A 23,059-nucleotide genomic window follows, 5' to 3' on the forward strand; every position below is an offset into this window, starting at 1 on the left:
TGGCCCCCACTAGTTCGGCCTCAATGTCCTCGCGCTTAGCCATCGGGCAGTGTTCGCGCTTTAGACAATCGTTAATACGTCTGGGGTCAATGCGAACGCGGAGTTTGCCGTCTTTTTTTCGTACGAGGACGAGGGGACTCACCCAGTCCGTTGGCTTGTTGGCCTTTTGTATGATGCCTCCCCGTTCCATGCGCTCCAGCTCTTCTCGAAGGGGCTCTCGGAGTGCCAGGGCCACCCGTCGTGCCGGCTAGACCAGCGGTGTCGCGTCCTCTCGCAGGATCATCTGGTACTGTCGTGTCACGCAGCCTGTGCCTTCGAACAATGAGTGAAATTCCTTTACAATTCTGTTGGTGCCACTGCTGTTCACAGAATCCACAGAGCGAGACACAAGTCCGTGCGCCTCGCTTGCTAGCAGTCCGAGTATTGCCTGGTTGCCTTTCTTGACAATGCAGAAGTCGATGTCTCCCGAGTGACTGTTCGCAAATACTGGTAGGCTCGCTACGCCGATGTGCTTGATGACGTCTCCGTTGTGTGCTCGAAGCACGGAGCTGCTTGGCGTCAAGCTTGCCTTGTCCATGCAATTTCGATAGACAGAGTTGGGCAGCAAGTTAGCTTGAGAGCCCATGTCCACCTTCAAGAAGACTGTCTGGTCAGCCACCCTTGCGTTGATGATCCAATCTGCCTGGCTCCTGACGCTACAAATCTTCACGTCGAGAATCTCAAAGTTGTCGTGGTCATTGAGAATTTCTCCGACACGGGGGTCTCTCTTGCAGCACGCCGCAAAGTGATTAGTGCCTCTGCACATACCGCAAAGTGATTAGTGCCTCTGCACATACCGCAAAGTGATTAGTGCCTCTGCACATAAAACACGATTTTCCAAATGCCGGACATCTCCCACGCTCATGCTGGCGGTTGCAGTTGCCACACTTGTATGGCTGCCTCTTTTTTACGGGCGCCACGAGCTTTTCCCCCTGCGCAAACACCTCGCTCTGCAGAGCCGATACTTCCGCTGCTTTGCAGATCTGTTCGGCCCTGAGCAGCGTGAGGTCCTTTTCCTTGAGCATTTTTTCCCGGAACTTCGGATTATTTGTTCCGAACACAACCTGATCCCTGATAACCGAGTCGGTTAACTGCGCAAAGTTGCAGCAGCCTGCTTGTTTCCGCAAGTCACGCAAGAAATGTTCGAAGGGCTCTGCCTCCACTCGCAATCGTGTCCGGAATATGTACCTTTCATAGACCTCATTCTGCTGTTTGCGACAGTACTCCTCAAACTTGGTCGCCACCGTTCCGTAGTCATCCTGGACTTCATCCTCGGCGAAACGAAAATTTTTGAATATTTCCAAGACGTTGTCCCCAGCAGCACTCAGCAGCAGCGCGGTCTTGACGGCTTCAGACCTTGGTTCTTTTGGTAAAGCCGTTGCCTTCAGGAACAGCTCGAACATTTGTCGAAACAGCTCCCAGTTTTTGGGAACGTTCCCGGATAGAAGCAGCGGCTCCGGTGGCTTGAGGAGTTCCATTAGGTTGAAAACTACTGCGTTCCGCTCTTTTCTTCGAGCTATCACCGACGTGGACGGCATCCCACTTCTGACACCATGTATCAGATAGGCTGTAGCAAGTCAACAACGACGTCTATTCGGTAAGCAGTTCGTAATATAGGCCGACGCGGCCAGTGCAGGTACTAGGCACGTGGCTCATGTTAATCTCTTAGGAAAGATGACAATGCGGTTTACATTCAACGTAGACTTGACTTGCACGATACAACTGTGGTACGAATAGAGGCTCGCATACCCATTTGCTTCGACCGCGGTGCGCTACGTTGTGTCGTGCAGCACAGCGCCTCCCCGATGGCTCGCCGAAAGTTTGACAATAGCAACAGCACGACGCAGGCAGTCTTAACGAGGCGCTTGTGGTTGCAGTCGCACTCGAACGCAACTTTGTGAACGAGACTGAATGCGCCCGGCATGTGTCGCGTGTTGCTTCCGCACCTGGGCAGTTACCGTACTGATTGGTAGCCAAAAAACTCAGTCGGCTTCAATGTTAATGGGCTTGTCAAGTTCGTACAGAGGTCATTTCGAACGACAGACCGTTTCCGACGGGTCTCTCCAGGAACGAGAAATGATCTACCTTTGCAGCGGGTCCCACGGAGTGGATCTTCGCCTCCCTCGCGAATTTCGAAATGAACGTCCGATCAACCAGTGGAATTCACAATAAGCAACGCGTGTAGCGCGAGTGCCAAGTTGTACAGGACGCGGCACACCCGGATAACGACTTTAAAAAGACGTGTATCCCCCACAGAGAAGCACGAGAAACTAGCCCTGCAACAGTGTATTATACTAGCCGCTTATCAAAGGCTCATCTGCTGGGGTTGCTTGCAACCCCAGCAGATGTTCCGTGATATTCTGGATCAGGGCATATTTATTTAATCGGGTGCAGTATGTAGAGGTTAACGGTGACCGTTCAATTGTATCTGAAGTGCCTTCGGGCGTCCCCCAGGGGTCAGTACTCGGGCCAGTATTATTTTTAATTTACATTAATGATATCGCGGCGGAAATAAATCAAGGGGTTACTGTGCGACTATTTGCGGATGATTGTCTGGTATCTTCAAAAATCGAGGAGCAAGACGACCAGCGCAGATTAAGTGCATCTGTTGGGTCTATTCAGGACTGGTGCTCGAAATGGAAGATGAAAATTAATACACAAAAAACTGTTTTCGCACGAATAACTAACAAAACTAAGAATGTTCTTTCTTATACTTACGAGCTTGATGGGAGTCCTTTGGTTGAAGTTGATAGTTTTAAATACTTGGGTGTGACACTTTCTAAAGACTTAAGTTGGAGTAAACACATAAATGAAATATGTCACAAAGCAATGAAAAAGCTTTGGTTTTTAAGACGGAATCTGGCCAGTGCTCCGCCTAAATTGAAGTTAATGGCCTACACAACGTATATTAGGCCTCCCTTGAAGTACGCTGCATCGGTATGGGACCCCTATAGAAAAAATCAAATTGGTGAACTCGAAAAAGTTCAGAGGAAGGCGGCGCGATTTATTCTAACCAAATACAAGCGACTTGATTCTGTCACAGATGTGCTGAACAGCCTCAACCTCCCCTTACTTTCTGTCCGTCGAAAAATTGCTCGACTAAAGTTTTTCTTTATGTTTTCTAATCACCTGTATAACATTAACCCGGATTCTAGATTAACACATCGCGCATCGAGAGAACTCAGATACGTTAGCACTAATCAGTTTGAAGTGCCCAAATGTAATATTGACGCTTATAAGTTTTCTTTTTTCCCCAGAACTGTGAAAAACTGGAATGATCTCCCACAAAATATATTGTCATTGGACTGTTTAAATGATTTTGAGAGCGCCCTTTTGAATATGACTGGTTTGGAATGATAAATAGTAGTTAAATATTTTTTGGAAACTTCGTTAAAGACTTCGAGTGCTGAGTGTTCATTTTGTTGAGTGCTATATAATATATTGAATGTTTGTGCTATTTCAGCCCCTTTATTTTAAGTGAATGTCGCTGAATGTGTACTGTATTGTAGTCCTGATGTTGTATGTTTCAGTGCTCTTCTATACCCCACACCTGTTAAAGCCCCAACAGTATTCATAAATAAATAAATAATAAACCGAGCGAGGAAAGGAAATTATCTAGTGGCTGCGACGCGCGCACGACACCACCTATTGTACAGGGTGTCACAAAAAAAAAAAAACATTTTCACGGTCTTTTTTACCGCAAAAATAAACTAGGCATCGCCGAACGCTCATTATTCGTCCAAAAGTAGAGCTAGAGGTCACAACCAGATGGCAAAGTGTCAGCCCGATCCGATGACTTAATCAAAAGTTATAACTGATTTTCTAAATATTTCAATGGGAAAATGGCGGCCAACAGAGTTTTCGAACAGATGGGGCTCTATGGCACCAGAAACCGAAAACGGGTGAAAATGGGCTCCATTTTTCCATTGAAATTTCCGGAAAATCACTTATAACTTTTGATTAAGTTATCGGATCGGGCTGAAACTTTGGCATCTCGTTGTGAGCTCGAGCTCTACTTTTGGGCGGAGAATGAGCGTTCGGCGATGATTAGTTTATTTTTGCGGTAAAAAGTACCGTGTAAATTTTCTTTTATGACACCTTGTATATGCCTCAAACCTTGATCAAGACGTAAGGAGCGTTCGACGATACGTGGCTTATTTTACATTTCGACAAACCCGGTTGTAATTTTACCCAAATACCCGTTATGTAATCTCGTTGCCCGTGGGTTGGATGCGACGGTGAGTCTGGCTGGCGTTCGAGCCGGCGTTGACTTTTGTGGTAATGAGGATATATGCAACTTGTTTTTGGAAGGGAGAAATGGGCAGGAGTCACCCCAATTACCACGGTGCCCGTGGACAACTTATTGTGGCATTGTTGTGGAAAGAAGTGCGCGTGAACAGCTCTAATCGAGGTTCACGGGCGTGTCTTGCAAAGCTACAAAATCAATCAATATTTTTTGTTCGGTCGTTTGGTGAGGCGCGCTACTTTTTTTAGTTGGCCGTCGCACTGCACATTTAGTGTAAACCGAACGGTATCTTAATGCTTACAATACCGCTATACTTCCATACAGCTAAAACAAAGTAATTTTCAGTGTTAAATGTCGCTTCTTCTTTCACTATGAAGCTTTAATTAAACACAAAATAATAACAAAAACGCTCCCAGTCACGAGCAAGCTCGCACTTCGAACGCATTAGCCTCTACGATTATCCCTCTGACTGGTGCACTTGGAAGAGGTGAGCTCATTTAGCTTTGCATTTTCAAACCTTGCTATTGCGTACCGATTCGCTTTTTCAAGGCAGGAGAGTTGTGTTTTAGTGGCACCTCGGAGCTGGGTATTCAGGGGCGTCCAGTACCTGGCATGTAAAATAGAACCGTTTTTTTTTTTTTTTCGGCCAGCGTAAGTGGACCGCACATCGGAGGGATCTGAAACCTTGTGAAATTGTGCAGCTAGCGGTCGGCAGAGAAGGCGAGAGTTTAAGAACGTGCTGTAAACTGGGTTAAAAACTAAAAGGGGAGAAGAAAATTTCTTCTTGAGCCGACGTCTACCTAAGCACGATATTGTCAAAGGAATAAATAATTTTGCAGACATGTATAGGGTGTACTTTACTGGAGGAACCAGCAAGAAAGAAAGCAATGTTCCTTTCCTTGCCGCCAAGATTTTTGTCGCCGAAAGCGAAATGCGAAACAAGCGAAATGTTAGCTGTGTTTCAGGTGAGCATTCCGCTTGCCTTCGAGGAATAAATCACGCAGTGTACCCTGCTTCTGGAGGACTACTGGCTGATCTTGTTCGCGCACGCCTCTCGGTTAGTTCCGAGCAAGTGAAGATAATCCCCAGCTTTTGCGCACGGTGCCTAGCTCGAACCAGATGGCCGCCTTGGGGATCTAATGGTAGTCCGTTGGGCGAAATTCTGCCTTTCGTCATTTGAGACCATCTTCTTTATTGGAGTGTGGAGCGTACTGGTGAACTCAAAGCATGTAGGTGCGCACTTATGCGCAGTATCCATTCGACTAGTTGAGATACCACTGTTAAATGCACACATTTCATCGTTCTAATGTTTACAATATAGTGCTTCATGATTAGTAATATGAATGCATTTTAATTGTAACTATTTTTTTATTTTCTTGCTCGTAGTCAGCGCAACGGGTTCGTCTAATGTTATCTCCTTTTTTTTGTAGCTGTACACTACATTTTGAAAGAAGAAAGACTCGGAGGATGACGCTTTTTGTATAACTCGATTTCGGGCTCTCTTTCCAGGTCGTCAAAAAGAAATGTTGTTTACGGTAATCTTCATTTTCGCTTCGCTGAAGGAAGTTGCACCAGCGAGCATTGACGGAAGCGACGGCGGTTACAACGTCGTCGTTGCTCTTCACCATTCTGTACCACCCTCTGATCTGATCATCCAGAATACCAAGGTACTGAAGTAACACCTTGGGTTAAGATTCTAGATGCGTAGTTTATTGGTTGTCACGTGGCTTTTTTGGGCCTCGGTAAACCAACGAAATGCCATAAGTAGGCTTCATTGCTGATTTCTTGGTTGATATGTTTCCTATCTGGCTCATGTCTGGAGCTTTATCAACTGCTCTAAACGACTTCATTTTTGCGAAAACATTATCTCCTCGAATTTCGCGAATTGCCTACAATTCGAGAAAAATAGTTCCAGCGAACAAATCCGGTAAATTGTAAACACATTTGATCTATCTTGAGATCCAACCGGGTCGCAAAATCTAGAACCCGCGAGATATACTAAAACCTCAGCTTCGACCTGAATCGCCAAACATTGAGCAAGCGAAAAATACGTCGCTAACAGTATTTGGCAAAGCAGAAATGTCATAGAAAAGCCAACGATAAGTTATTTGACACTAACTAATGCTGAGGCAACATTACAGAGGAAGAAGAACGGGGCAACACTAAGTGGTAACTCGTAACTTGGGATTTTACTCTAAAGAAGGAAGGACAGAAAGAAGAAAACACCACATTACACACCTTCGCACGTGCATTCCCCACTCTGCGCCTGACAGCTGATCATATTTGCGCGTCCAAGAGCCTCACCGTCAGCTTCATCATAACTATTTTTATGTTTCGACTACATCACTGATGCTTCACTAATGCTGTCTTTTTTTATGTAGATCTAACACGCTTCTAGCACCTCCCCTCTCCATTTGTTCTTGCGCCTTTCCAAGATAGTTGTGTTCCTTAAGCGCGGTTGGCATAAAGTCAAAAGGTAACTGTATCTTGTATGTCCTATGTTGCCTCAGTGTGTTCAGTCATTACCAATTAGCCCAGCTATCAGCCTTATTAATAATTAATATCTTCGTTCAAAAGCTTATTATGCCTTAGTTGGAACACAAGGATCGCCAAACGTAGATCAAGTGAAGCGTTCTTTTGGCGTGCTGCCTACGAAACGTTTACTAACATCCAGTATCTGACCCCGTTTTCAGTTAGTTTAATTACGTAATTCACCTTCAAGATGAACTTATGTCAACGGCAGTAACTACAGACTAACTTTTTATAAATTTCGTTAATATGGGAGCTTGGGCGATTTGATGATTCACGTTGAGGTTACAGCGCACAAGACACTGCCAAAACGAGACACACACTTAGAGATAAACATAAGTGCTGACTTGCAACTCCTTTGCATTCTTCTTCAATTTTTTTCGTCGCGAAACTAATTTAAATATCAGATGGTTATGAGTGAAAGCAAGAAAAAAATCAAATATTCTCATAAGGGATTGCTATCATCGTGCTAAATATTCTAATTCTTCTTTCAGATGGCGTTATGAATGGGCTCCTGACGCAATTATCTTCTAAGCGAGTGATCATCGCTGCATTCAATTATTTCTCTTGAGAGCGGGTTCTTACACCTAGCTATGATAGTACTTTTCCCGAGATATGCTGAGCATCGGCAACCCCTGCATTGGATGCCGAGATGTCCAGAAATAACTTTGTGGGTGTTATAATGGTGTCCCTTAATAGATCATTCAAACACCCGCCAGTTTGTCCGATACATTTCTTACCACACGATAGTGGAGTAGAATAAATCACTCTTTCATAGCAAGGAACAAAGCATGTTTGGTGTTTTCTTGAGCAGGCGAATTGAGGGTGTGCTGAGTGATTTACTTTCCTACACACAAACACGCTTTTTAGCCTGTGAAGGACAGCAAATCACCCAGCACACCGTCAATAAAAAAAAACAAAAAAAAAACAAAAAAACATGATTTGTGCCTTTTCTGAAGAAGTTATTTCTTTTATTCGACTGTAATGTGGGAAGAAGTATATCGAACAAAGTGGCGGGTGTTTAAATGATCGATTAGGGTAACACCATCATAACACCCACGAAGTCATTTCTGTACAACTCGGCATCCACTGCAGGGATTGCGGGTGCTCAGCAGATCTTGAGAAAAGTACCGTCATAGCTAGAAGTAACAACACGCTCACCAGAGGAACAATAGAGGCAGAGATGATCGCGCGCCTGGAAGATAATTGTGTCAGGAGCCCATTAGCGGTGACATGTTTCGGTGGCGCCCTCGCGTGGTTACCTTTCGTGACATCATTACCTTGCGAACAAGTTCGATGGTGTTTGAACTTTGCATGGCGGAAGCTTGAAACCATAGCGTTCTTGAACCAACACCGTCAAAATTGAAGTCCTCACGTTCCTCTTATTTCCGTCCATGAGAACGCCTTTGCTGACGTCATGGTCAGCATTCGGCCAATCGTGGAAGGCCGACCACCGCGACGTTTTCGATCGCGCACATTGCCAATACCTAACGCTATGTGGAAAATAATTAGAATAAGTAGCGCAATAATCGCGATGGTCTGTGAGAAGACTTTTGGATTGTTCTCCTTGTTTTCATTTAAAGCAATCTAAGATTTAAAATAGTCTCGTGAAGATGGAAGCAGAAAGATAATACGTAGAAGTTGTAAGTCAGCGTTTGTGTTTGCCTCTTTGTGTATCTCTCGTTTTGCCCTCGCCTTGTGCGCTGTAACCTCGAGATGGTAATTAGGCTTTGCATAGAGGACACGTTGCCACACAGATATTCTGACTTCCGTTTCGTAACTCTATGATCGATAAATGAAATTGCATTTCACGAAAAGTACGATATAATAGATTATACTCCGTTTTATACTTAGCGTGCTACGCTGTCAAAGCTACTGGCGCGAGCGCGTGGCTTCTTCTATGGTCTTGTTTGCGCGGGAACGCGTGCAAATGACTAACGAGATCAAGCCCCACACTCGCGCCAGTAGCTTTGACAGCGTTGCACGCTAAGTATGAAACAGAGTGTAGAAGTAATCGACCATTTGTTCTTAAGGCCACGGTCCCACTGAATGTGGCAGTTTAGGTACTTTTTGGCAGGTCATTACTCATCTCCTTTTAAATACTGTTTTGTGGGACTGGTGTCATTCGAAAGGCAATGCAATCTTCTTTCATTTTATATTATGTATGCGTTGGTTTTTACTGTTCATGCGCATTTATAGTGTTGCAAATATGATGGCGCGGACCCTCACTTGCTCCGCTAGTTCATGTTTTATGAACGATCCATTAAAGATAACACGGTTCCAATGTAGCAGTTTTGTTAAGATGATGTCGGAGCAGAATGTAACGATACATGTTTTTGGTATTTGCACTACTTTGTTTTTTTCATCAATCCAAATATTGCCCTAAAATTGAACTTTTTCAGCACAAATATGTTTTTAATGACACGCGCTAGGGCAATGAAATTAGCTACAGATGTAGTGCTTATAATTGGTCATATGCAGAAAAACATTTATTGTTGGGTAAAATTTTTTTGTTTAGATATTTTATATCAAACGTAGCACTTTTTTGTGCTTCGAGTCATGGTACTTCAAATGCTGCTGAGGAAATAATTAAACTATGATAAAATCTTTTATAACATTTAGAGCTACCATGGTTGCCCAAGAGGTGGACGATGGCTTTTTTTCATTTTCAAAGTCATAACGCTCCAGGAGCGTTTCAAGCTTACCTGTTTTGACGCATATCTTTTTTGGACATCAAACAGATTTATTGGCATCTAATAATATTGTTTGGAATAGATATACATTGCGATGTATTAAATTTTCACAATGATCTTGCGTTGGTTTCTTAATAGGTGTAGAGCTTAGCTAATTTTAATAACAATTAGAAACTGTTTTGGTGCTTTTTTGCGCTACCTGGCGGATGGCAGACAAACTGCTGAATTCTAATGTTCAAAAAATTTTCGAGGGCGGCGTTGGCGTCTGTATCATCATCAATCTCCGTGTCTTTTTACCCTCACATTTAAAAAATATATTGGAAGATTTACTATCGATAAATGAATGGTGTAAGTACTGGGTCAGGCTAATAAATCTAAGGCAAATAATTACACAAGCGTAGCGTGATATATTGTGTTCATTATTCGATATGATTGAAATCAATAAACAATGAAGACGAAGAGAAAAAGAATGCACCAGAGTTCACTTCATGCCTAGAGCACTAAATGAGCTTTAAAGTATCGGCACTCCGTTCCGCGAAATTGTTTTGGGCGCCGCCGTTTTCGGGTCTTGCTCAGGACAAACGCAACTGCCGATCATCATGATTCAAAAGTGCGACTTCCTCAGCATTAGATGCGGCACTAGGAAGCTGATGCAATATTGCAATGCTGTGTCGCGGGTTTTAAAACGTTTGTGAGGGACGGAAAAGGCGTTTTCTGTGATTTTACATTAAGCTTCATATAACTGGAAACCATGATTTTAAGCCACAATATGGCCAAGTATCGTTACTCTGAACCGTAGCTAATTTACTGGCACAAGCGGGAACAATGAAGAAGAGGCAGGTGTCAAAAGGTAGTGGCTTGTGGAATCCACGGGGCTTACGTCATGGCCCCTCCAGGTATTACAAGCCTCTTGAACAAGAACATGAATAGTGTCATTAAATAAGCTACGCTTCAGAGTAGCGACACTTGGCCTTATTGTGGCTTAAAATCATGGTTGCCAGTTATTTGAAGCTTTATCTGAAATCACAAGAAATGCTTTTCCGTCCTCCACTTTAAACAGTTTGCGACAAAGCAAAGCAACATTACATGAGCTTCCTAACACCGAATCTAATCTGAGGATGTCGCACTTTTGAATCATGACGATCGGCAGTTGCGCCTGCTCTACACAAGCACCACAATGGCGGCGTTCACAACACTGTCGGGGAAGAGAGTGCCGATACTCTAAGCGCAGCTCACTTATTGGCTCTAGTTCCCGCGAAACTCCTTTTCCCTGACTGAAACTGAAAGTAAATATGAATAATACACCAATATTATAGCTTATTTAGTTATAACCAAATACACATAATGAGAGGAGGAAGCGGGCGGGTAGGAGAAACGTGGGTTTTATGTGCGACCGTTCTAACCGTCTCAAAAGAGAGAACGCAAGAGCTTGCGCTGGTTTAAAAAAAAGGCATCCAAAGAAAAGAGGCGGCACGCTGTGTTCTTTGTTATTATCCGTCTAATAGACCGATCTCATCAGCCAGTTGGACTACGCCACCGCTGCCGCAATGCATCGAGGGAACTTTAGTCTTTTTGCACGTGCGATAACCTCGCTGGAGCTCTGCGCGTGTAGAGCAGGAGACGGCACGAGCCCTCGCATGCACGGCCGTCTGCCTCCTGTGAACTAAAGTTATGGCGGCTTTACGCATGCGCCCAACGCTTAGTGAGATCGGTCTATTGCAAATTGTTGTGTGTATGTTTATACAGCCGGAAGTTAGTCTGCCTTAGAGGGCATTTGGTGTCTCAGCTGTACATGAGCAACTTAGCCAGTGCGGTACAACCGCAAACCTGGGGTCTTTAACGTGCACCACGCAGTAGTGATACACGACCGCACGCCGGTACAATGCTCTTCCAGATCGAAACGGGCAGGGGCGGGGTGGGTTCTGCAGCGCGAGCTTTCGCTCCACGTGCTCCGAGCTGGTGTGCGCTAGACCATGCACACGGCCACCAACCCCCCCCCCCCCCCCCCCGCTTGTGCGTCTAATTTATATAGACGCTTTGCAGCAGCTGTGCATGGACGCCGCCATAACTGACCTTTAGTTTTTGTTTCGTTTTATTCGGTTTATTTCACTTCATCATTACCATAGCAGGTCAGGTTATTGCCATATTAGATTCAACTGTGTCCTTTTCTAAAGCATCGGCATTTGTAGAGGATCGTCAACTACCGTTTCAGTTGTTCGGCATCTAGGTAAGTCAAGAGAAGGTCAGCAATGGTGGCTGCAATTTGGCGCGTGTGTAAAGCGTCTATACAGGTATAAGTATTTGAAGATCGACGATGGACGTCAATCGTCTCGAGGTAATGTAACGTAATAACATTATATAAATAATAAACTTGTTGAAGGACTGAACGACTATATTTTTCAATTCTTGGATTATAATATGGCGGTAGCCTATTGTACTTACTGTTGATGAAGAGCAATATGAGGTGACGAGGTAATTATTAAATTGTGAGGCTCTATAAGGACGACGACATTAGTGGGTGCCGAACCACAACGTACAGTGCCAGACTTGTTTCAAGTATCGTGTACCCAAAGACTTTCTTCACCCGCAACAGAATATGGTAGAATCAATGAGGATGCTGCTTTACAGCTGTACGTGGAACAGGAAAACTGCACTGTGCAGAAGTGCAGCTTATTCGTTAATAGGAGGGACGGATTTCTATCAGGATTCATTGATTGACTACTTGGAACAAATGGCCTCGTTGACATAAAGTGTCCCCGTTCCAAAAGATTCTTGAAGCATACTTAAACCGCAAAGGAGTATGAGGCGAAAAATAAGAAAAAGGAGCCTGGTGTGAAAGGTCCAAATCACCACCATAGCTTCTACTATCAAATACAAGGGCTGTTACACAATACACAAAAAGAGTTTTGTGATTTAGTTATATTTACACTCAAAGTCATTGGTATCCAACGTATTCAGAGGGATGACACCTTCTGGTCAACCAACATAGAGCCTTTTCTACTCAAGTTTTACATGGAAAGCCCGACTTCCGCTGAAATTTTTTTTCTTAGACGAGTTGTCCGACCGAATAAACTGCAATTACTCCCGATCTGGGAATCTCTCGATCTTCGTTCGTAAGCCATAGTATCATGAAATCGAGGGGTGTGGCTCTTCGTCCGCTGAATATTGCTTCGGCGGGTTTTTTTCCGTGTAAGATGAGACCGTCGCGTGCTGCCGGAACAAGAACCTGGCGATTCTTCACTGAACTGCTTCTTCCGTAAGCTTCAAAAGAGCTTTTTTTTCGTTTCGCACACCATCTGTTCTGCTTGCCCGTTAGTTGCAGGATAGTATGGTGCACTAATGTGATGCCTGATGCCGGTTTTTTTTCTTCAAAAACTTGTTTTTGAAGAAAACAAGTTTTCTTCAAACTTGAAATTAAGAAACTAAAAAACTTCAAACTTGAAACTAAGAAAACGTTATCAGAGAAACGTATTTTCGGTAGGGCAAAAGTAGGTAAAAGAGACCGTAGAACGTCAATGACGTGTTTGGACGTCGTAGCAGGCATCGTGTAAACCTTCAGCCACTTAGAGTACGCATCGCCCATGACTCCGCAGATGTGGATATGTTTCGCCACCCACCGACTGAATAGTGGATCGTTTTTAGTTACTGTTCATGATGGCGTTGGACTCAAGGAAGACTTCGGGTCTTTCCACAAAGTTAGGCCAGGTGCCAGGACTTTTGTCGAAAGCGGTAAGTGTTCAAAACGTCGACAACGTCGGTAGCCGCGTGTTGTGCTTGACACTGGACACTTACCATTCGCTGAGAAGAAACTTGCTTGTTCGTCTGCCATGAGTCGTCCGATATCAGGTCATCACCGCAACACCATCCCCCGACAAAACTGGTCTTCATTGTCCGCATGTTCATAGTTAGCAATCCCGTCAACTTATAAAGTCCCGAACGCTCATAACTTGCCGTCGCTACATGCCGTTCATTCATAGCGTCTTCATTGCAAATAAACGTCTTCGTATTTCTTCTGATGGTCTTCATCATATTCCTCCTAAGCTGTACTTACAACATTATGTGTGTCGGTATTTCCGAAAATATTGCAACGGCGTTTGTTTTCTGGCAACACCCCCCCCCCCCCTCCCTATGATGTAACAACCTTTACGACATCTTCCGGACCCCGTGAAACATAATATTTCGTTTCCTTTTTTTAGTCGTCATTAAAATGGTGAGGTAAGTACCGTAAATCGCGAAGCAGTTTACTTGACGTCCGCTTCCACTGGTGTCTTGAAAGATTGAGTCTACTGAGCGTGCAATCCTGCAGAGGAAATTTTCATTGATAGAATATTGACACGTCAATCAACATTTGATTCCTTCTTGGTAAGATTTATGGCGAAAGCCGGTTACAACCGCCGAACCGCATGTCTCTATATCAGAGAACAATTTATACCCAGCCTGACATTCTCGCATACATCCGTTTGCTGGGCCACGCTACTTGAGCTAGCTGAGCACAGCCACACAGCTGGCAGCGGCGCGAGCAAGGCCACGAGGGGAACGTGATGGTGCTCGAGCAATGTCACTGTGAACCAATGTTTCGGCCACCCCACGGGTGCGTGTCGCCATCTATTGGTTGAACTAACGCCTTGTTCAAGATGGCTGCCGTGGGACCGCAGCCTTAAGAATCAATTTTATTTCTTTCCAAATAATTCGTGACCCCAAATGGCTCGGAGTGTGATTGCAACGAGGCTTCCTTGCGCTTATTGGATATCTATATATTTACCTTTTTAACACAGTCTACAATAACGTACTGACGCCCATTGACGTTTGTTACTTTTGTCCGTAGTGGTTCTTGTTACACGACGCCTGGATCATGCGAATATAAAAATGATCTTTGTTTTTCTTCGGTCTGCTTATCTTCATGAACTCTTACTAAAGGTGCTGTTGAGGCAAGGCTCCCGACTACTGCACCAGGCGACGTACGGGAAGTTCTACTTCAAGCGCGTGACCATCGTCCTTCCCTCCTCTTGGCCCCAGACGAGTGAGAGGCGGGTGACAGGGGACAGCCTCTTCCCCAGAGCTGACGTTCGCGTTGGCGGCGCCCCTAGCGGTGGGAGCGAGAGTCGCCCTTTCACCCGCCACCAGAGAGGATGTGGAGAGAGGGGAGAGTACATCCAGGTGCCGACGGAATTTCTGGTCAGCATGAATCTATCTTCGCTGGCAGAATGTGGGAGTCCAGGTAGGCACGGCATTAGGGATTTTTTTTTTCAACACGAACATCGTTTAAGCATTACAAACATGATGATCATGTACCAAGCGGGGACAAAAGACAACTTCAATATATCAAACAACAAGAACGCGGAATGAAAGTGCGCGTGGCTTCAAGAAATTTAATCTATGAAGGAAACCTAAAGTTTGGCGCATTGATTGCCAAGCATACGTAAACTGCACTAAGCGTATGAGTTTTTTGTTCAGACACTTTTTTTTTTATGAATGTTGCATATTACACTATGCTTTGTTTCATCTTAAGAGTGATCGCGGCAGTAGCTACAAGAGCAAGCTCACGGCTTTCAGCGTCCCTGTGAAGCAGGCGCGCTGGAGCAGTGCAAGCGTCGTTCAGAGCCCGGTGCTCGCGCTTGTAGCATAGACTGCGTCTGGAGTTAAGCCGAAAGGGAGTATATACACACGCCTTGTAGAATGCCTAAACGCCCACGTAAAACTTGCGTTTGAGTGCATGCAATGGACATTTTAAAGCAACGGGCGCCGCCTGGAGAGTTGTTTGCGAACTACAAATGAAAGGCAGCCCCACTTGCCTTCGCCCGTCAGAACATATTGACATCGTGCCGTTCTGGCGGTTTCCAGAGCTTCTTTTGCGCCATGCTATCAATACTAAACAAATGAGGCGTCACAATAGAGAAAATACGAGTCTATTTTGACATATACTGACAATGTTGTAACAGCTTGGTCTGCTGGGCAAGTTGGTAGTGGACATTAATATTAAAAATAGAGCAAAAGGGACGGGACAAAATTTTGTCCCGTCTTTTTTGCGCTATTTTTAATATAAGTGACAGAGTTGATCGTGCGGGACAGTGCCCTGCGAAAATGGCAGCAGCGGAAGGGTAGGCCTAAGGGGAAAGTGTACGCATTCACAGAAGCTTACTGGCAAAAGGTCCATTAGCGTGAGTCATACGAAGCTGGGATGTCCTCGTTAAGAAATGGGCCAACTGGCGCCGTGGCCCTGGCGAGCCGGAGAAAGTTTACGGCAAAGCAGGGGAGACTTCACTCCTCGCCACGACACGGTCCGGCAAACTACGGCGTCCCGCCCCATCACATGTTTCATGACGAAACAATGGATGCTGCCAATCAGGTTCGCGATAAAGGTGGAGAGGAGGTTAAGGCTAGGTTTGCATGCAGTCGGGCGTCGCGGCGTCGCCCGACTCCCTGATGCAGCGAAACGCACCGAGCAGTTGGAAAGAGACATGTCCTTTGGTGGTGGTGGGCCAGTCACATCGCTTCCCGCTCTCTCACCACCATGGCTCGCCACGGCTGGCTGTCGTGTTCAAACGGAAACACGGAAATAGGAGTCCAGCATTGTTTACTGAGCGGTCGTGAGCCGTTCACGGACCACACCGCCAATTTGCATACCCTTTAACTCGACGTCATGCGGTGCTGTATTGCTCAGCTGCGCGCGAACGATCCCTTACGCATCTGTGTGTACGGGCTTTTTGTTAAAGCGAACTGAACTATTCTACGTCACGTCGCGTCTAGGATACAACGGGTGCACTTCTGGTCTGGGGTGACGGCGCAAGATGCCATGCCGGCAGGGCTTTGCTCTGTTGTTTTGGAAGAAGCCAGACTAACACTTAATGAACTTCTGAATAAAACAGCACAACTGGAGCTGAATAAAAAGAGCAGTAAAAGGGGTCAAGGTCCATTTATGTATTTTTGGTTCACCCGATTTGCCTGAGAAAAAAGATAGGTGCAGTAATAAGGAGAAGAAAAGAAAGACTCCGCCGGATCAGGTTGCTATTTATGGGAGGTAGTTTGGATTGAATTCGCGCGGACCTTTGGTTGTCAGATTTATTTCTTTTGTTCCAACATGAATGCGGAAAAATCGCGAGCTTGTCCGGACCATCTGGACCGCGTTCAGTGCCCTTTCAGGTTCAAGCGGCCGTCTGCTCATTCAAACGGCCGTCTCCTTGCTCGAGCAAAAAGGGCCCGTATACCCCACATTGACATGACAATTGCGACAAAAGGTAAATAATTTTAAATAAGAAGATTTTTGGGGGTTTGTTGAGACTCGGTGTAGACAACAAAGAGAAGGGGAGGTTGATTTTTGCAACATCCTTTCAAATATATGTATACACTTTCTACCAAGAGCATATATTTAAGAGGATATATTCCTCTTGAGTATAGGATATATCTACGAGGATATATTCAAAGAGGATATATTTACTTCTCTATACACTGTGGTAGCTTTTTTTGCCGATTTTTTGTAAACAATTTATCAGACTTATTGTATACAGATTGCATAACAATTGTATAAATATTCTATAGAAGACCAATAAAGCTTCCTTCATCATATCTATCCCCTTTCTATAGAAAATTGGGCAGTTTCTTGCGACAAAAAAAAATTGATCCTGAACATTTATTCTATGTTTGTCACAATAAATCCATGGAAACATGCACTCGCTGCTTGCCTAGTGCGCGTACAAAGAGGTCCCAAAGACACTGGCCACGGAGCAGTCATAAACTTGTATTTCAGTAGTGTTGACTGCTCCTCGGCCACATATACCCGAACTTGAAAAGCAATATTTGAACGAGAACCACATCGGAAACTAAAAATATCACAAGTATATTGCCTTGTTTCGCCAATTATCTGCACAATATGTGATCTCTGAGGGTTGGTGAATCGTATCCCCTAATATAAAGTATTGGAAGAAGAGATAAATATATGTCACAACTGAAAAAAAGCAGCCTCCTTAAGGGGTTCAAGCTGGGTGTGATGTCGCTTCGCGGTGCTTCAGAGTATTCTTTCAAGTCGAGTGTATAAGTATTTAAGAGAAATATGATGTCAGTCTATTGAGACGTGTTGAGAAAAACACTAGTATTTCTAGCGTCTGCTCTATATTCTTTGTTTAGACGAAAATTTATATAAAGTATTTTAAATATTGCCTATACGACGTGACTCGATAGGAAAATGAAAGTGTCATTGAAATGTGGGTAGAATTTTTATTGCAACCCTGAAGCTTCTTGAGAGGGCAGGAGACATTCACCGGCTTGAAATGTCTGATTAGCATTATCTGATTCTGATTGATATTTCCATTGATATAGAGCATCACAGCTGCCGTCCAAGCTTTTTTTGCCGCCCAAGCGACGTCGCGACTGAGAATAGCAAGCAGATTCTCATCACGTCAATTAGAACCAAAGTACGTTTTTGGCAGTTGGTGGTTATACATAATAAACACTGAAGCGTCAACGACAAGGACAAGTGAAAGAGGTAGACACAGCAAGCTTTAAACTAATAACTGACGTTTGATCAAATGGTGGTGAAAATAAAGATGTTAAGTGCTTTTAGATTTCAAAGAGATTATAGATTTTTAATGTTGACTTATTTACAATACCAGTCTCAAAGCGTATCAGCCATTAACATGAATAATCTCACGAATATACTGATTAACACGAATCACAGGCTACGTTCAAAGTTTGCTGATAAAACCTAAAAATTTAGAGAATTCAATGACAATATTTACGTGTAAAGGAGGAATGACATGGTAATTTAGGGACACCAATCAATCAATTTTAGCGTTGTCGTCGACAATGCTAATGATGCCGATCTCATGCCAGCTTGACCTTTCGATGTCATATCTTTCGCTTCATCAATTCTCTAGCTGTTTGGTCACTGAACAACTTGGTAACTTTTCTGTCAAGAAATATTGGGGTTCAACTACAGTCCATCAAATGCATTGCTAAATGGCCCAACGGTGATGATTTAAGGGACATTGCATGCACTCTGAGTCTAACGCTTATATACCTTCGGACTGTTCCACATAGACTTTCCCACAGGGTAACGGGATTTTGTATTTTGTGCTCGAAATTCAATAAACTTCCGAGTCATTGTGACTTGACACTGGTTATGAAAGTCTTGCTGCTTAAATTTCGCGGCCACTCGCTTTGAGTTTTGGAGCACGCAGGGAACGTAGGGTATTACAAAGATAGGATAATTTTTTGTTTCTTTTCTTTTATATGATTTCAACATATTCTGGACGATCTTGGACATAACTGATATTGGGTATTTTAAAGCTCAAGGTCTTTGCACTAGGTTCTTGAAACTCTCTTCTGCTGCGTGTTCGCAAGAGGTTTTAGAGCTACACCCAAAGCAATTGCAATGATTTTTCTGTGAACGCGTTTGGTGCACGCTGACTCAGATTGAAGTAGACTTTTCTTCGGACGCGGGGATACATCCAGCACACATTTTCGTTGTTGAATGTTATTTTCAGATGAAGAAATTGCAGGGTCAGGTTTTTTGTTAATTCGCGTATGTGGTTGAATTCCTAAGCCTGTTCGACGAAAAAAGCTTTAATGGTTTCTACCAGTTGTGATTCGCCCACTGGTCGTGCATTAGAGTACAAGACAATCATCTAAATATCTGAAGATAGCTGTAATTTGAACAATGGTAATATTCTCAGCAGTGGCTCTGTTATATCTAGAGTGGTATAAATCACCCAGTAACGGAGCCGCACGATCCGATGCGTATAGCTTTATTTTTTACTAGAAATTGTGATTAAACTTGACCACTGTGACGCCGACATACAATTTAGAAGTTCCAGGAACGAATCCACTGGATTACCACAGTTGTTTTTAAGTCCGACGCTTTTATTCTCAGAACGTTTTCTCAACGCAGTAAATAATTCCTCGAGAGAGATTGAGTAAAATAAGCTTTCTACGACGATAAACAAGCCGTAAAAAACGGTTGAAATATAGTTTTCAGGTAGCCTAACACAAACTCCGAATTTGGGACGAGGAATGGGTCATCCAGTCGTAGAGTTCACAGGTGTCGTTGGAGATACACTGACATGGCTCGTTGCTACGAGCCTTTTTCCTTCACAACCCCGCGAAATGGAAGCCTTCCTTGTGTGTCTTGACGCTGAAAATGACATTCAATTGGAGCCTATTGTCTGAAGATATATGTTTCCTCTTTGTGTTAGATCAGACATGTGGCACGCTTGACGTGCGCTACTATTCCCAAGCTTATATTTGTACACTCGTAATATTTTAATTTGTTTTACAATAGGTGCACTCCCATTTTATTCCAGTATATATCTTCTGGAGCAACAATAGTTTCCCCTTTTCTTACAGCTACAATTAAGTTTAATATTTTTTGCTAGAGATAACCTGCAGTGTTGGATATATTTGTCTTGCAGAAGTTTGTTCCATTTTTAGGAACATATTTCCGCGTTCTTCTACACTCCCTCCTCTCTAGGATTCTAGAGTTTTTGTTGCTAAGTCGTCAATGGTAAACACCACCTCTAAGTTCTGCATTTTAGGTATGATGCTAAGTTTCGGACCTTTTATAGCACCGCATACACTGTTTCATACTTAGCGTGCAACGCTGTCAAAGTTACTGACAGGAGCGTGAAGCTTGACCTCGCTGATCATTTGCACGCGTTCTCGCGCAAACAAAACCTAATAGAGGAAGCCACTCGATCGCGCCAGTAGCTTCGACAGCGTTGCACGCGAATTATGAAACAGGGTATAGTTATTTATGGATTGTAGACCTCTTTCTTTTACATGTAAATATCGTCCCTGAATTACCGTCATCATCGTATTCATATGTAAACTTTGGATGTGGCCTCCAATTTATGATAAATAGTATATATGTGATAGCAGCTATATTGATGAACAGCACGCTCAGAAAATAATGTTGTAGTTAATTCTACACTTCAATCATTACTTAAAATTTAGAATTATTTTAACGTATTTTTTCTTTTGATAAGCTTTTTATTAAACGTGACTTGTGAGTTTAGCGCAAATCATGTCTACGTCTTTCACATTTCTTTGTTCTTGGCGCTTCCGTGCTTATTACGTCAATCAAGCTTTAGCGTACATTCTGCGGAGTCCACGTGGAATAGACCGCCGAGCGTCACATGATCGGCGCGAAGTTTTGCGAAGCAAGAAAGCTTGTCAAGTTCACTGAAACGACTGACATACTCAAACATTACGATAAGCACGTAAAATGGACAATTTCAACGCGAAAAAGAGCACGGAGACTTACACCGACGCCAACATGGCACGCGAATGGTTGCTTGATGGAGGACGGCGCTTTTCTTGCTTACACATCATAGCGCATGCGCGCCGCCGGTGTCGTGTTTCCAGGGACGCTCCAGTTTATTTCTAAACATAAGGTGCGTAGAGCAAATTGTAATGATGCGTCGATTGTATTTTTTCAGTTTTTATTTTAACTCAGGAGTGGGCTCGTTTTCGGTATGGAGTGTTTCATAATCCCGAACATCCCTCAGACAACGCTTGTCATCTTTTCTGTACCGAAGGTTTGCAGGTAAAATTTATTTTTGGCTTTTTTGTTTGTTTTGAATGTTTCGCGATGTATGTTTGTGTGTATGTTTTACATTTTGAAGTTATTCCGCCACATCTGGTGACTTGCCTCTCAGCTGCAGGCAATTTAGCCAGTTCATTACAACCGCCATACCCGCTATCCTGAGTTCTTTGACGTCCACCAAGCAGTAGCGATAGACGACGGCACGCGGTGCGATGCTCATCGGGATTAAAACGGACAGGTGTGGAGATTAAACGCATGATTCCTGGCTTTGCAGCGCTAGCTTTTGATTCATGTGCTCCGAGCTGGTGTGCACTAGGTCACGTTTATGTGCTGTCTCTTCAATATGTCCTGTTGTGGAACGAAACTTGACATACAAATCCCATACCCATGTTCCTCTCACTTGACACAGTTATGTCTCTAAAGATGCCCCCACTTTTTAGCAGCCTCAATATCAAATCAATTTCTTTGGCGCAGTAGTAAAATAAATTGTTTAGGACAAGAATTTGGTTCAAGCACTCGTTCACTAGTATAAACTGTTACTTTAAATTTGCAGAAGCGTTACAGGCAAGAAAAGTCATGGCATCTGCCGAATTTACCGTGACAATTTAGGCATTAGGCGAAGCGTGTTATCCGTAAGTTCTAATTAAAGAAAAAACAAAAAAGTGGGGCTACCTGATGCTTGTAATTTTAATGACGTCAAAATATAGGTTTATACAGACCGTGATGAGGATAATTTTTCCGGCAAAGTAGAGATTGTACCTGCTTTGCAAATGTGATGTGGTTTCTATTAGAGTTTCACTTGATGAACAAATTTGGTGCGTCTCCGTTTGCTACAGGAGTTCAGGTTTTGCAACGAGGGACAGACTGACGACAATTTGCCTACAAAAAATTTGTATTACGAAACTTGCGCATCTATGTCAACCTGGGCTGTTATAAGGGGGAGCGACGACTTTCGTGAGTAAGCATCGTTTGGTCTTATTTGACACCTATCTTAACATGAAAGGTTTTATGCGTTGATGATTTCCTAAAATCGCATCCTTTTTTGACCAAGATTGAAAGGCCCTGCTCTTGAGACCATACCCGATGTGATATTTCGTGTGATTCAACACATCCAGCCGCGTGGAAGGCGAACTGCACTTGTTTTTGATACTTCAAGTGCGATTGTGAGTGGTTAAATCTTATTTATGTTTTTACCGTATGTTTTGACACTTCCAATTCCGACGCCGAAAGATTATATATGCCTGCGGGATTTCTCGGGGATCACATTTTTTCCTGAACAGCTAGTATCGACAATATAAAGATCGATTTATTTCTAGATTTATTCCTCGCAAATTTTTGAACTTGCGGCAATAATAAATACATTAGGGCCATGGAATTGATATTTGTGAAACAATTTTATGATCAGGAGTATCTTGTTTGAAGGTTAGTCTTTGGCGTCTAGTAAACTCACCTCGTTGACGAAAACATCTGATTCCATATTTTAGGAGCCAAGACTTTTCAGTCATGTAAAACGTTCGGCTATCTACATAATTCGAAGTGTATTTCCGGATGAGGACCGACTGAGTATTGTGTCACTCAAAGAGGGCAGTCACATCGAACACCCCCTTGCTGTCATTGGTCCATCGACCCGTGAAACGTTTGCGAATGCTATCAGGTCTCTCAGACCTGGTGGCGATACCTGTGTCGCCTGCGGATTGGAGAGATCCCTGAGGGTAAGTTTTAAAAACACCTTATCGACCCTTAATATAAATGAGTTCTTAATCAATAGGTTCTGACATCACGAGGTGAATTGCCCGACGGTGCTACAGTGTGGATATTTCTTGGCTCCAAATCAAATCATAGCGAGGACACCTCTAATATTTTCTCGACTATACTGGAAAAAAATGTAGTCCTGCACACCTTCGGTTTTGTATTTGACGACATCTACAGACTTTCAGTGAAAACTGGTGGAAAAGCTGTTTTATTCGCAAATGTTAGAAATGAACCAGAAATGGAGCTCGAAGCAGTCTTAACTGA

At 43.6% G+C, this 23,059-nt stretch overlaps 1 protein-coding gene across 1 annotated transcript in view; it reads right to left on the reverse strand.

Annotated features, from left to right (window-relative positions):
- Positions 1-788: 788 nt before the first annotated feature.
- LOC121835991 overlaps positions 789-23,059 on the reverse strand; it is a 39,259-nt gene continuing 16,988 nt past the window's right edge. Inside the window, exon 2 of the mRNA XM_042290589.1 lies at positions 789-1,490. Coding sequence (XP_042146523.1) covers positions 789-1,490 — 702 coding nt within the window. The remainder of the gene's footprint in view (positions 1,491-23,059) is intronic.

The sequence above is a fragment of the Ixodes scapularis genome, unplaced genomic scaffold (genome assembly GCF_016920785.2).
Source record: "Ixodes scapularis isolate PalLabHiFi unplaced genomic scaffold, ASM1692078v2 PGA_scaffold1__304_contigs__length_218370807, whole genome shotgun sequence".
In the NCBI taxonomy this organism is placed as follows: domain Eukaryota; kingdom Metazoa; phylum Arthropoda; class Arachnida; order Ixodida; family Ixodidae; genus Ixodes; species Ixodes scapularis.